The sequence below is a fragment of the Bombus affinis genome, chromosome 7 (assembly GCF_024516045.1).
Source record: "Bombus affinis isolate iyBomAffi1 chromosome 7, iyBomAffi1.2, whole genome shotgun sequence".
Classification (NCBI taxonomy): Eukaryota; Metazoa; Arthropoda; class Insecta; order Hymenoptera; family Apidae; genus Bombus; species Bombus affinis.
In genome coordinates this window covers 16,531,043-16,547,648 of record NC_066350.1, presented here as the reverse complement: position 1 = coordinate 16,547,648, position 16,606 = coordinate 16,531,043, and the positions used below count along the sequence as shown (strand labels likewise).

The 16,606-nt window shown below is 36.9% G+C and overlaps 1 protein-coding gene across 2 annotated transcripts in view; it reads left to right on the top strand.

Moving 5' to 3' along the window:
* LOC126918834 (synaptotagmin-5-like) overlaps positions 1 to 16,606 on the top strand; it is a 99,648-nt gene that overhangs the window by 75,604 nt on the left and 7,438 nt on the right. Inside the window, exons 3-7 of one of the 2 annotated variants that reach the window (XM_050727255.1) lie at positions 11,866 to 11,929; positions 13,100 to 13,343; positions 14,197 to 14,433; positions 14,758 to 14,853; positions 16,298 to 16,571. In XM_050727255.1, the coding sequence (XP_050583212.1) occupies positions 11,866 to 11,929; positions 13,100 to 13,343; positions 14,197 to 14,433; positions 14,758 to 14,853; positions 16,298 to 16,571 (915 nt within the window). The remainder of the gene's footprint in view (positions 1 to 11,865; positions 11,930 to 13,099; positions 13,344 to 14,196; positions 14,434 to 14,757; positions 14,854 to 16,297; positions 16,572 to 16,606) is intronic. The other variant, XM_050727257.1, reaches the window with a different exon arrangement.

Below are 16,606 nucleotides of genomic sequence, written 5' to 3'. Positions count from 1 at the left end.
CGTTGCCGCGTATGCATTCTTCCGAATATTCGGCGGAAGGACCGTAGGGACATCGATGGTACATTAGGCATATCGGCCTTACGCTTTCATGGTATAGCGCTTTGTGTCGCGAGGCCGTCGGAAAGTTCCGTCGTCGAGTGTCGCCACAAAAATAAAAACTGGAACTTTTCTTGACACGAAGACATCTCGATTTTCTGCTTGCTTGAGGTTCTAGGGAATCCTTGAATTTCCAAGGATTTATTTTCTCGTACGTACTCGATAATTTTATTTGGTAGACGTTTTACGATTAATTCTCATCGAGAATTATTAGTAAATTATTTTGGCGTGGTACTGTAACTTGTAACTGTAATGTGTACTGTAAGAGTTTATAGTATGTTTGATTCTAGTTGAATTTAATACTTAAATCTAAAGGGTATTGTCTTTTTAGTCCGCGGATCTGATCCGTTGTGTCAAGTAATTGGGTAACTAATGGGTTAACTGTTGTATTATATCTGTTACTGAATTTGCATATTTTTTCTTTAACTGTGGGTATCTTAAGGTCACGGTGTATCGTTTCGTTGGTAACATAGCAAGGTGCGTCTATTAAGGATCTTAGAGTATTTGATTGGAATCGTTGGAAAACTTCTATGTTGGAATTACTCGCTGTTCCCCATAGTTGGATCCCATAGGTTCAAACAGGTTTTAGTATGGCTTTATATAGCATTATTTTACTCTGCATATTTAAGTTGGATTTGAGCCAGTCTGGCAATGAGCTAGTAGAATTTTTTTAGCTTTGATTTCAGTTGTTTGGATTGTGCCGTTTCCATGTCATTCTTCTGTCCAGGATCATGCCCAGATATCTGACTGTGTCTTTGTTTGGAATTGGAATATTATTTATGGTCACCCGTGAACAGGATTGTTTTCGCAGCGTGAAGGTTATATGACTGGATTTATTTTCATTTATTTTGAAGCGCCATTTGCGCAACCACTTTTTAAATAGAGTCGAAACAATCGCTGGAGGGTGCTCGATACTTTGAGAATTTCAAAGGAAGAAATGGAACCTATACACAGATACAGTACTAAATATTATGTGGAGCGCTTTAATTTAAACATTTTATACATTCTTCCGCAATATTTTTACACCTTTAACATTGCCATAATTGCGTGAAAATTCGCGGTCTAATGGTCATCGATAAACTTACCTGATGTTATCTGGCAAGTTGTAGCGGCATATGCATCTTAGGACGTTTCGATTTGAAAATGTCTCACGTAGTTGTTTCGCCACAGAGGATTAACGCTGTACGACGCGCATAATATAATAAAGAAACTGTGAACAATTCAATTTCGCTGCTACGTGCAACCGACAACCGACGACAAGTCCAAACCTTCCGGTATCCCCGTCGACCAGTATAAATAAACGACCTCGTTTTCTAGACATAGTCAATCAGTCGCGAGAATCAATGTCAATATCGAGTCATCGAGATGATCAATCGGGCGAATAAGTATAACGAACGAGTGTAGCGAATCGGCATAACAATTAGTATGAGTACCGCAGTATCGCGCAATCTTATAACGAATATCATCGAGCGGGCAACGCTTGCGATTAACTTTGTATTGTACGTTCTAAAATATCTGTAAATATATTTAACGAAATCCACAAAGTAAATTCTCATTCAAATTGAAGTTAATTTTAATAAGTATTTAAAATACCGGCTTTTTATTATAGATAGAAAATCGAACGGAGAGGAGGAATGCTGCGAGGCGACTGAAATTTCTGTTTTGACAATTCTACAAATATAAATAACGTATACAACGTTAAAATATCCGATACGGTTAAAACATCGGATTGCTGATGCGAAACTCGAAAAAGCTACGATTCCAATAATGTAGCTGCGTACAACGTGACGGGCGTACTCTCTGTTTTAACAGCGTATTTCATCCGTGCCGAATGATTTCTGCATTCAGCAAGAGCGATGTTACGTAATTAAAAAGCACACTCTATTCGGCCATGTAGATGTAATCGATGGGAACAAATTTTTTCACCGCTTAATTAAATCCTCGTTCGTCTGCATCCGCAATTGAACCACTCGTTGAAACAAAATTTAAATTATTTTTTATGTTAAATCACGTTATCTACATGTTTTTAATACACGAGTTCTTCGACGAGACACGAACTTGTCCATGGTACACGGTACCTGTTACACGCGTTTCTCGAGCGGAATAACTCGTAGGTGATTTTGAAAACCCGCGTAATTATTCGCTTGGAGAACACGAGTCAAAAGACAAGTGACAATTAACGAACATTCATTACGCCCGACCATGTAATTACGTTACGTTGCATCGAATCATGCTTGAGCATAGTGCATGCCTACTTGCATATAAGACGGGTTGAACGAAAACAACGTAACAATTTTCTACTTTGTTCGCTCCATCTAAATCTATCATAAATGTTGATCAACGCTTTTGCGTTTATCGAAGCGTTGCGAAATCACTCTACTTTGTGATTTTTAAACGAGAGATGTGCTTGTGCCCTTGTACTTTTCGAGAAAGCATCTCCGTCTTATTCGTCCGCAAATCCTAGGAATTTGTGAATCTCGACTTTTAGAAATCTAGGAATTTAGAAGTCTAGAAACCTGAGAATGCAGGAATCTAAGAATCCATTAAGATTCTGACGTCTGTCGACATAAGAATAACGTCGGTATTTTTCAAAGCGAGGAAATTTGCGGTTGCGTAAATTTTTGGTCAAATAAAATTGACGAAATAAAAGGAGTCGCCGAGAAAATTGTTCATTTTTCTATCGTAGTACGTTCAGACAAATAGTTTGTCCGTCGAAAGTGAGTCGAAACAGAAATGAACCAAGCGTTTTCTAAACTTACTCGTGGAAAATCCAACACTTGTAATCTCTGATCCAAATCGTAACCTCCCGACTAGTTATTTCAATTTGAATTAACTAGTTCGATGATGGACCAAGTAACTAGATTCCATCTTTCAAACCACGCAAACAACATCAAAAAACGTAAGCTAGATGCAGTCAAAAAAAATGTAAACACTAGTCAGAACGAACCGTCAACAAGCCATGTTATCACTTACAACAGATTCGCAATATTAGAATCTACAGACGATTCTATGGACGTAGTCGAAATATCAACAAATCAATGCGCAAAAAAAATCCTCCTTCCCCACCAATCTTCTTCATTGATGATGTTATCGACATTCGAACAATGGTAAAGTCCATCGAGAAAGATATTGACAAAGAGGATTACATACTAAAAATGAAACACACAAACACGCAAACACACATATCCACACATATCAACTGAAACAAGAAAGACGTTTTCATATGGTACTACGCAACATCCAGCACTCAGCTAACTTAGATAAATTGAAACTTGAACTCTTAAATCATGGCCACCAACGTTAACCAACATTTGCGATATAAGGCGTAGAATCAGAAAAAAACCCGCTATCCTTATTCTTTATTGACTTAAAGCAAAAGAGCTAAATAACAAAGAAGCCTATAATATCAATCGTTCGATGAATTCTATAGTAAAAATTGAACCACCTTTTATAAAAAAGAGAGATAGCTCAATGTAAAAGGTGCCAAAGGTACGGCCACACGCAGAAATATTGCAACCACGATCACCGCTGCGTTAAATGTGCAGATATTATTCATCCTACGGATCGGTTTGACCTGATCGGTTGCTCTTTAGTCGATAATTCGCAACAGGCGGATAACAAGAAAACTGTAGGAAAAATAGCGAATAGACGGTAAAGAAATAAGAAAGGTAACATAGAGGTTTCCAGATCAAATAATCGAACGTTGAGTGGCGTAGTGAAATACCTGATGGAGTACACTTCTTCTGATTGTAAGTAATATTAAATGAGGCGATGTCGAGCAGAAGAAGTAGTTGAAAAAAAGTCGAGAAAAAGTTATTCAACTTCGCGATAACATTTTCAGTATCTTTACTTCGCTATTATTTACCTTTTTTCTCGTTTCATATATATACACACCCTTCGAATTTTTATAAATTTCTATTTATGCAGAATGTTTCAAAATATGGATGGGAGATCAACGTTTTTCTGTCGGTACGATCCAAATTTAATATTGAATTTCGTAAAATACATACGCGATGTAGATCATATGTTGTCTTTAATCGAATACGAGATATTCCTGCATTTCTCATAAAAGATATAATATTTGCGTAATTCTTGTAAAATTTCGGTAATAACGAAATAATAGGGAATTTTCGGTCAAAATTTTGATCATAAAGGAAATTGAAGTTAAACAAAGTCGAACGACGTAACTTTATAAAGTATAAAATATTTCATTAACCGTGATGATAAAAAATAATGGCGGATTTTAAAAACAATGTTGAGGTATTGCCATTTCGTAACGCCTTTATTCTCGCACAGGAGCGCGAATGTCGAAAATTGATAGGGATTGTTTTTACTAGCGGAAGAAATAGTACGAAACTGTGCGAACAGCCACCCGTGCAACCACCAACTGGAACAATGAAGATTTACTCTGTACCTTTGGAAACGTTATTCCTTATTCCAGCAAGAAATACAGCGATAGAGGGCGTATTCGAGAAAGGTAATAGCTGGCGTAAACCAATTTAACAGGTGATTTCGATTCACGAAGATTTCGAGAAAAGGAAAGTTGAATGGAAATGGAGAAACTGCAGAAAGACTAAGAAACAACACCGAGTTGTTTTCACCTTTTACCAGCAACCAAAAACTATCGATCAATACGAATCTTGACGATGGAAGAGCAATGATATTTTTATGAAAATCAAAAGTTAAACTTGTGTTATTAGATTTTTGAAGAAATAGCAATGTTCTTTTATCGAAAAAAATAAATAAAACAAATATGATGCAATTTAAAAATTCGTCGCTAAAAGTGATTCCTCGAACAACTGATTACGTTGTAACGTCTGTTCTACTATGTGCGAAAATAACGACAGTCGTGCAGCATGTTCGAAAAGAGCATTCTTAAGCACTTTAGCTTGCAAGTAAGAGATTCTTCTGTCAAGAAAATTGGAATTGTCCCATGCTCGGTTTATATTTTATAACTGAGCTTGTCGTTTCGCTGTCGCCACCTACGGTAAATTTTAATGTTTATTTAAACGATCTACGTAAAACGACTTTTACCTTATCACCTTTGAAGAAGATTTAAAATTCCTACGCCTTATTACGCCAATATTTTATGCTTTACTTCACTTTATTTTATTTCTTTTATTCGACATAAAATTTGTCAGGACATGGTCTGATTCCTAAAATGGAAGGTACGAAAAGAACAATACTTGGTGTTCAAATATAAATGAATATCGCATTACTAAACATAGCCACTCGTTCATCTGTTTCTTTTGTTCTTTAAAGTACCATTTTAATGATCAACTGCTTAGTCACTCTAATTACCTAATTATATATATTTTATTTTTCTAACGTTTGATTTCCATCCATTTTGCCACATTTTTCTCATTCTTCTTATTCTTCTCCATATTTCTACACCTTATTCTTGATACACATTTCTAATTGCTTAAAATTGATCGATGCATTTAGATGAAATAAGATGAAAATGAACTTCGTGGGGTAATAATTCGATCTTTTATCACTTTTCTTATCGATAAAAATGGTGACCATTTTGAAACGTGCATCATCGATTGCGAATCTACCGAACATATGAAGCTTGCATAACGTTCATGAGCATCACTTCGAAAGAGCCAACAGAGATAATTTTACATTCACTCTATCAAGTTTATCTCCGTATTTTTATTCGCAATGGCGTATGGTAGTTTTCTCGTACGTCTAAATTGTTTGAAACGTAAACGAAGAAGCGACGCTTCCGATTGTTGCTGAAATCGAGGGGATTGGAACGGGCATCTCCGTGCTTTTAATATTATTCTCTTTGGCTGCACGAGTTCACTTCTACTCGATCTTGCCTCGATTCATTGTTAGTAGGAGGAAGCGTTATTTCCTATTTCCTATTCCTCCTATTTCCTTGCAAGCTCGCTGCAACACAGAACGATGGTGGGACAGTTAGACAAGAATCAGCGGTGTCTGAATATAAAGCAGCCTCGGAATGTTTTTTTTTTTTTTTTTTTTTTTTTTTTAGAAGGAAAATATAATGAACGTAACGTTGGATCGTAGCAAAAGCTTAGTAGCGAAATACGAGTGACGAAACAATATTCTATTTTTAGAATATTTCGAACGAAAGGTTAATATCTGTAAATATCTTTAAATATTAAAATATCGAAATTTATTTGTTACGATACGTTTAATAGGTGTCAATTCAATATGGATTTGAATATGTTAAATGTAAATATATAGAAATATTTTATAAAACGTTCTTAGATTAGTTGGTTAAAGAAGAAAATATCTCTAACTTTGCTTTAATATAAAAAAATTAGTTCCAATTATCACTGATCTATAGAATATTCCGCAATATGACAACCGTAATTTTCGCGACATTCGTTCCGAATATCTAAATAAAATCTCTTTAATCTCAGCCGCCGTTTTTCACGGTCCTTTGGATAATAAAGAGATCCAAGGGGAGAATCAAGCTGAAAATGACAATTCTCTGTTGAATGCACAGAAATATGCCTTGGCCGTTGTATCGTCGCAATCATACCGAAATAATCACACTGTGTGTGATATCCTAGAGCAAAGCCATTAAAAAAAGAGGAGAATAACGTAAATCTAATGATAGAAATTAAATAATAAAAATTAATACTAACGTGAATTCAACGATATTCGTCGTATAAATTCGCTAATCGCTGTATAAACTGACGATTAAACCACACAGATATATAGTTCGTAAGTTCGAATTGTACAGTATAGTTCGAATTGTTCGATTCGTGGCTGTCGCGGTGTTCAAAAAACCGTCGTTGACTTTCGAGGCGAGAAACATGAAAAATGCGTAATTGTGCGAGCGTGGCCGTACTTAATTGATTGACTTTAATGAATCTTAACCAATGTGCCAGGTATTTGAGATAGAAATTTTAAGCTATCTAGGAATTTCTGAAATTCACGAGTATAAAATGTTTCTTCTAAGTATAAAGGGACAATAAATTCGACATATGAAATACTGTGAAGTAATGCGAGGAATGATTTTTCGTTGCAAGATTTGTTATCGAAGCGAAAGCTCGTTGGGAGCGTGCGCATAGTCGGACAAGTAGAATAAACAGGATACGTTAAAGATTCAGGAAAATCGCAGATTACGTTTTCAATGTTACACGTATGTGTAGCCATAGAAACGAAATAAATGAGTTTCACGGCTGAACATGTTGCCAGTTTCGTCGTACTCGACGTTGCGAAATAAAAGTACATATTTAAATAAGTAGCATGGATGAAGTAACCCATTATGCCTAGCTAGGTAGAGATAGTGTAGTGTAAACAAGCGCCACTAAAAGATATGCCTAATCAGGTAAGTAGTTTAAGCTGAACAGAGGCAGGCGTTGTTTTTAATCAGACAAGTAGCGTAGATCAGCTATGACCGTTGTGTCGGTAGGTATAAGTATAGATAGACAAGTAGAATAGGTCGAGCGGCCATTATGCCTTGTCAGACAAGTAGTGTAAATCAGCTAGAAGCGGTGTGCCTATTTAGACAAGTAGAGTAGACCGAGCGAGTGCTCTGCCTAGTTGGACAAGTAGCGAGTGTTATACCTTTATTATTGCCTTTATTATTATTATCGTTGTTGTTGTTGTTGTTGTTGTTGTTATATTGTTGTATGTGTATTCTTATAAACGCGGTTTAATCTTTTTTATCACGAAACTATCTGAAAGTATCTGCAAGAATAATGTTACGCTCTCGATTTGATTCACCGTTACAACGTTATTTGTCGCTCGGTCTCTCCCTAAATTCGGATCGCGACTCAGTTGGCATCATAAAATGTCCTTGACATTTTACGTAAAATATTTCGAGGAAAAGTCGGTATAATTTTGAACGGTTATCGATGGATTTTCAGTGAGAGATCATGAATGAAGATACAATATACGTGAATACGATAACTCGAAGGAATCAGGCTCCATTTTATTTATCACGCATCAAGAAGGTTATAAACTTCGTTTGAAACTCGTTGTACGGTACAATTTTCGAGTTCTGTCTATTTAACTTCGTGTTTATGTATGAAAATATTTTCTATACGAGCGTACAGGACGTTTAATTTACGATTGAAAATTGTTTGTACGGCGACCCAATTTCATTTTCATATATGTTTGCTGGCGCTCATTATTGTTGCGAGGATTAAAAAGAAGCAATATTACCGGAATTTCATAGGGAAAAAGAAACTTAAAAGCAACTCCCCTTTTCCGCTCTAAAAGATTCGTTCCATTATCATAGAGACTTGTAACCTTTCTCGCGATGAACCAAACAGCCAAAGTATCTCTATACTTACTTACCTTAACTGGATCATTTCTTAGTTACAAATTCCTTCAAACATGAAACGAAACATTTTATCCAAAGAACACTAAATTTTAAGTAAGTTAAATTTAATTTTACTATCAATGCGAATGGGATACAACAACTTCTTGTACTTTGTACAAGTATAACGATTTAGTAAAAGTGAATGAATCCTTGTATATAAATAAATAAATCGTTACAAAAATATCTATAATTCAATCAATGAACAACATTATTTAACTACTCTTCCAATTAAGAAATAAAAGCCTATGTCAATTGAGAAAATAGTACAGTCAAACATACTCAATGACAATATTTACCAAGAAAACATTTATACGTTGAGTATACGTAAAAGCGATGATTCTCCGCCATGCTCTGGGAATTGAACGATTTCTTGTTAGCTTTTAGCCCCGAGCAGACAGAAATATCCTTCGCGAAACGGTATCTCGTTCCGAATTAAAGCGTCGATTCGCAAGTAGATTTCGCGTTCTTCGCGGAGAATTTTATCAAACGATTCAACGATCCGATATTCTCTAATCTGGCAATCTCGTTTCACCGTGATAATCTCTGAACAGCAACGTCCTTCGGTAGCGCTTCGAAATGGCAAAACAATTTAATTAACGCATCGATAGACCAGGATCTCTCTTTGCACTTCGCAACTGTCGAACCTGTGCGCCTTTGTGGAGAAATTGGAGCAAGGTTAAACGGCGAAGAAAAGTGGAAAACGATGAAAAAGATGGAAAGGATGAAGAAATAGGTGAAACAGAGTGGTATGAAAATATGATAAGTGGTAGTCAGCTGGCAGAGAAGTGATTAACGAAGCTACCCTATATTTCTCGGATCGTTAGAAATCGTAGAAAGTGGCGGGGGCACGCCATTGAAAAACACGAAGCTCGACTGATGAATCGTGACAACGGAAATGAAATTAGCTTGTATCCTCGAGCTCGTTAAAATTGCGCGGCGATCGCGGCCTGTTTGTTACCTCGTAACAGTAGTTAAAGGACGGTTATTAAGATTAACGCGAGGATAATTTATAGAGAAGATGCACGATGTTTCCCGAAACGCCCAGATAAGGAATATTGATTAACCGAGCGACGTTTATTCATCGATAACGTTTTTTAGAGGTCGCTTGAAAAAGACGAGGTAACAGGTTTTAGCGAGTTGGCAGAAAGACAGATCGCTTGTTCTTAGAAATTAGTTAATAAATCTGTTAGTCTTGCTTCTGATAAAAATAGTCTCTCCTCGTTCTATAGTTGACAGTAAAATAAAAACGATTTCTCTTTTAGAAATTTATCTGATAAGCCTTTATTATCAGTGTTTTCTTTTGTGTATCAACGTTATAAACGAAGTGAAGAAAAGAGTATTTGTTTCTGGTTTCTATCAAAGCTGAGAGACTTCCCTCTCGTAAGTTATATTCACGGAAATACAGGAAGATCTCACGAGCAGAATATTCGGATTTTTACGATTTTTCTGTAGCGTTCACAGACCGGTTCTACAGTTTCGATTCTTTCAATTTTCCTGGATTCAGAGTTTCCTGGATTCAGTTCGTAACAAAACAACCAAAAAAACATTTCCTTTGGGCGCATGAATATCGATAGGAATTAGAAAGTGGTAATAAAAGAATTGGACGAGGAACGAACAAAAAAGGACTTTGTGACGTTATACGTTATGACGTTGTACGCGTATCTATTTAAGCCTCGACGAGAAGCGGAGAACGCACGAAATCTAACGTGATCTTCTCGCGTTGTATAAACTTTTCTTCCAAAACTGTTGCTAAGCTAAAGAATAAAGACGGCAGGATATTAGGTTGATCGATCAACTTTTAATTCTTTATTTTTTAACTCACAACATTTTTTAGCTCCGTCCATGATATTTTTTTTTCTTTTTTTTTTTTTTTTTTAGTTAAATGCAAAAAACTTTTGGTTTCTCGTTGACATCGTTTTATGCTTTGGAAAATATTCAATTCTTTACTTTTACTATTTTATCCACGTTAATGTTTAGATAACATTTGCAGAGGATATGACAAAACTTATTTGACGAGTATTTTAAGGAAACCGTCCTCCGTAATTTCTTTTATTGCAATTTCTCAGCAACTTATTCGAACAACTTTCAACATACGCAATACTATTTGCTTATCTTCCATGTGTACACAGATTTGCTATCGGCGAATTTAAAAGATTGAACGAACGTCTCGATATTTACCTGGTATAGAGGTTGCAAAATTGGTAGCAAAATTGTGCGCAAATATTTACGTAACCGCGGAAATGCTTGCTTAGATGCCTCCCCGTTTCAAAACTAAATAGAATACCGCAATATGTAGCGAAACGATTTCCTTACTATTTCTTTATTAACTAATATTTAATATCAACTTGTAAAACTTACTTAAACGTATTTGTTCGCAAAAGATTGATTCGACGAAAAATTAATATTCGATATAAAAAAAACAGCTTCGAAATTCTCCACTAAAAACACACGGCACGTGTTTCAGACTTTTTCCAACTCTCTGAAAAGATTTTACGAATACACACAAACAAACAAAAAAATAGACATTTCTGCATTAACAAAAAAAGAATAAAAAAATAAAAAAAAATAAATAAATTTTTTTGTTAACAAAATTTTTTACACGTTTTTCTAAAAATAGATCGATGGCTTTTCTTTCAACCGGCGTCGAATGTGTCCGTTGCCAATATCCAAAAACACAGACGAGTCGTAGGCCTCCTCTGGTTCGCCGATATATTCGTGTTAGACAATTATTAGTTACGAATCCAGGAATAAACAGGATCTCTTGGAACGGGAACACGATTCGTTCAGGAACAGGGGGGGGGGGGGGAAAAACGTCGGAAATTGTGTCGAATATTTCGAGGAAATTGAACGAATCGTTGGAAATTTTGTGGCTCCTTCGCACGATATTACGCAACATCGAAACACGGACATTCTGCTGCATTTCGTCGTGCTCCTCCTTCTCTCCCATTTTTCCATCGCAATATTTTTTTCGTTTTCGATATTTTTCTTCTTTTTACGCTGACCCAGATTGTATGGCGCACACGTAACACGAACGCGTTTGATAGCACGTACGTGCGCGTAATTTAACTTTGAAATCGAAATTCATTTTTTTGCATGTTGGGGGGTAAACGTTCCGCTGGCTGGTTAAAAGGAACTGTTGGCTTTGTTTCTCTTTTAAATTCGAGTTATCACTGGACGGGTTTACGAGTGAAAAAGTGGCCAATTAATTTAGAAGACTGTTGCAATAGAAAGGAGAGGTGAAAAGAAAAAATGTAGCATATTGGATAAGTGACAGCGATGGTGGGATGTTGCGTTGTTTCGTGGCAAGAAGCCACGTCATTTTTTTTTCTATAGAATCTTCTTTTACAGATGTTTATACGTGTATTTTGAAAAAAGGAACGGAAAAAACAAAACGATAGGTGGAAGAAATCGTATAAATTCTACTCCAACGATGCTTTTAACAAATACAAATTCTGTTTCAGGAATTTAATGTTGCCAAGGAACAACACGCAGTGCAGCCATGCTCCTCCGTGGTCATTGAATCAGGTAAGATTCTTCGCTAGAAAATTAGTATAACACGAACCTTTTCATCTTCGACGATCTCGCTATATCGCAACCGTTTCTTCCATCCTTACTTTCGGATTACTTTGGAAATTACCGATCGACAAGAGATACCAATCTTCCTCTGTCGCGCTCTAAAATTATGTTACGAAAATGAAAAGTTTGTACGCGCGACAAGTAATCCACCGTTGCACGTCAAACTCGTGGCTGGAACGTGCACAGTATAGCAAAGTATCTTTTATTCGATCGAAATTGCAATGATGAAAATCGAAATTGCAACTCGATATAAAACGGTGTGATTGGAACGATCGACTGTGAAGAAATTAATCGCAGTAAGAAAGAAGAAATTTAGTATAGCACTGTCAAATTGATATCATCGGTTAACAAGACGATAATCAGAATTCTGTGCAGGTATCTCGAGTATTGGAACGATCTATCCACCTCAAATTGATCACGTCGGGCTCACCAGTACTGAACAAGTACTAGAGTATATTTATATTTAACGGTATATTTATCAACAACACTCCATATATACGGCTGATAGGAGATTTAGCGACTGTTAAGACAAAGACTATTTGTTCGTTTGAAGGACCTTAATTTATTTAGAGCGGCTCCTTGGGCTAGTTAAAAATATGCTATGATTGATGTTTCGACATCTGGCAATCATGTTGTCCGAAGGATAGGGTCTTTGTGTAGCAAGCCACGGGATTAGAAAATTTGCCGTCGAGTGCCGCTATAGAATTTGATTCTTTTCGTGTGATTCGTTTCGTGTGATTTCATTTTCTGTCATTTCAGAATAGAAATAGGACAATTATAATAAAAATACATGTAAATTCGTCAAATCAGATAGTGTCACCACTGTAAATTCACAGACCTCGGTTGTATCAAAGCTGAACGCTTCAGGTTCTACTGGTCCACCGCGCTTCGATGACATTGAACTCTAAATGATCTTTCTCTCTCCAGAAACAATTTTTGGTCATAAAAAATATTACTGCGAGAATAGTGAAATTTCTGATCAATCGTGTTAGAGAATCTTCGAAAGGTTAAGTGGAACGTAATAATAGAGTAGACGGGGACTCATTGATCATCGCTTCGTTACCAGCTTCGTCAATATTGCCTGTAAACGACATTACATCTAATTACCATCTGAAACAGGGAGCTTGCCGCATCAAAGTCGAAGCTATCCTGGCGGTGGTGGCGGATCCGGAAGCATGGGACGATTGTTCACGAGAAATTCGTCGGTGAGCTCGCAGAGCTCGTTGGAAGGTGCGCCTGGACCGTCCGTCCATCGCACTGGAACTTCGACCCAGATTCGACCATTTGGCCCTGATGGACGGCACCACCATCATCGGGATCCTTTGCACGCTGCTTCTTCTTATCCACCCAGCAGGAGTTCGAGGTATGATTTAATTAAAGATATAATCGAATAACATGATAACATAAAAGAGCTTTTTTCTGTGAATCTCGATCGAGCCCGCTACTCTGCATACGAGAGACTATTTATAAAATGTAAAGCGATTTTCACGTGAAATGACCGAACAAAGTCTTTCCTTCGTACGATTATATTCTACATGAAAAATTCGTTTTACGTTATTTGTTTCTTTCTTGGCAGACGAATAATTATAAGCGGTAGACGTTCTGCATAATATAAAGGATCGAAATTAAATGTTTCCATTAGAATTATTAAACGGCACTGGACGACGAGTTTTCGTTGAATCCATGGAATCTTGTTAATTACTCGGGCATAGCTGAGACATGACGGGTCGGCTAACGAATGTTTAATGAATTCTTAAAGCGACAAAGCGGTCCTCGAGAAAAGTTTTTTCGGCTACTCTCGATTAAACGAGACAGATTTTTCAATAAATATATTGACGGCGTTCAAGAACTTCTTAATTATCCGTATAGTACGGTAATATCAGACTTGAATAAATATTATCGTATCGTAAAATATTAAATAGGAGAGTTGATAACTAGTATAGAGATAAATAGTATATTTATCAATTGAATTATATTATGCCACGATAAAATTAATAAAAATAAGCCTTTAATCTACTACTACAAGAGATCGATCTTTGTATTATTGCTATCGTTATCGGTACCACTGTTTCAAGGTACGTGTCGTTAAACATCGATTTTTCCTTAGTCGTTCATTGGCCATTCACTGCACCCGTCATCTTCGTATATTATTCGTAATTGATTATATAACGAAGAAAAATTGACACGCACCTTGCACTCGATTGCGAAACGCACAGATCACCATCACCTGGACGTGCGGCATCGTTAGATGCACGATGTGGGAGTCCAGCAAGTTGTTCGGGAAGTCTTCTGAGCAATAACGCGTCACCATCTCAGAGCTCTTTGTCGTCTCTGGCAACAGGTGTGAGCTCTTCGTGTGGTGGTTCCTCGATAAGCGTTGCCCACGTAGCTTCCAGATCAGCCGGTCGAAGTCTTTCACCTCTTCTTATTCCACCGTCGCGCATTTCTGGAAGGTGAGGTATTCCCCGATCATTCCGTGATCAGACGAAGATCGTTATATGTCATTTAAAATCTATACGATGCGATCTTGAACGTAATCGACTAAAGTCAATTTGTAGTAGATGACAAATGAAGAATCACATGAACGTTAATAATCACAGTTGATATAATCACGGTTTCATCGTGTATGACTGAATAAATTATTGATTTTTAATTTTGCTTCTCGCAATCATTTCCCACCTATGATCTTTTTATCCGAAAAAAGAAATCTCCGTTATGAGGATTACCTTTCTAATCTATAATCTTGAAACGTAATATGTACTCCTTTTATGCAACAGCGAAGGTGGACCACCTCCCCCGGCATCGCCACTCGGTTCTATACAACCTGATCTTTACCAACGAAGAGATGGACCTATTTATCTTAAGGCTCGAGGGTACGTGTAAAAGATTTTATCATCCAATAGGTAAATATTCGCTTTCCTTCTTTATTCCTACGTAAGAGACCACGGTTAACAAGAATAAAATTTTATTAAACGTTCAACCAACAAAGTCTATCGATATTAAATTAATTTTATTCGATAATTAAATCAATAGAATTCACAATATATGTATACGTATAAAAATCTAAAGGTTGAAACGAACCATCTAATTTAAGCTATTTGATACACAAATATTTGTCATTCTTACGTTATGCTGCTCTTTCGCAACTTTAAAACGATATATTAGCACCCTGTGAGTGTTCGTAACACGTCAATTCACGTCGCTACAGTTGTTGCAGAAACCAGTTGAAGAAAATATGATGTATAATCGGATCACGAACATGTTCACATTAAATCATTCGATACCATTGAAACGTTATGCTTCTATTATTACGCGTCATCGTTTATCGTGGACGTTTAATATTTTCCTACGATCGAAACACTACGCAACTTTAGCCCACTTTGCAGATACGCGTATTATATTTGCATATACGCACGACCTACATGTCGCGATCTATTCCTGCCTGGAACATGCAAAGCATCTAAAAGGATTGAGTTACCGGATATACTGCAATCTGATACGAATGTCGGCTGTTTTATTTGACTTGAACGCGAGACACGCGGATGATTAATCATCTGGTCAATAGGCAAAGAACGCGTTAATGCTTCTTCGTATTACCGCGTCTGCTAATTGGAACGTGTACCACGTATACGACTGAGCAATGTGCGCGCGTAGATCCGTGTTTATCGTTAAATACGATGCAATCTATTCGACACCAAGCGAATATAACCGATAGATAAGTATTTCGAGCTTGATTCGAAATAGAAACAAATATTTAGAATTTTATGTTCCATTTGATCGTGATACGTTGTTCCGGTCGAATCCAATGTATGGAATTTTATATAATTCTTAGGACATCGATCGATATGAGCTGGAACAATTTGAAATCACTTTGCCACTATCGGACCTTGTTCGGATTATAATTAGCCTAGTTGAGATCAAGCAATCTAAGAATTTGTTATTTACTTCAAGTAAAATATATGCTCTCAAACTCTCTTATTACTCTCGTTCGAACTCTGCCTCGTTTCAGTTCAAGCACCTGAATTCGCTAATTTAAACGAGGCTCTTTAGAGACCAAAGCTCATTCAATTATATATCGCATAACTTGAATAACTTGAGAAAAACAAGGATCGTCGTCGATATAATATCATCCTCGGTTTTATGCTTGTTTAATATTGGTTCTCCAACTCGAGTCAACTTGACATACATCTATACGATACATTTGCACGAGAACACGTGTCATTCGAATTCAGATCACTCTGGTACAGATACGTTCGAGAAAGAAGAAACGAATAGAGGTCGAAATAACGCGCGTCTTCGTGCTGGTTGTCGTTTTAGAAATGGAAAGAGTTTAGGCCGGCTGCATTTGCGATTCAAATACGACTTCGATCGATCGGACCTGCATGTACACCTGATCGAGGCTCACGATCTGGCTGGAAGTGATCAAGGAGGATTCAACGATCCTTACGTGAAGCTGACGCTCAGCCCTGAAGTGGATTCGAGAAAACGACAGACACAGATATACCGTAACGAGGCGAATCCGTTCTTCGACCAACAATTCAAGTTCCCCGTCAGCAACGACGAACTTCAAGACAGGACCCTAGTTTTACAGGCAATTGACACATTATTACCGTGTTAGCTATTAGG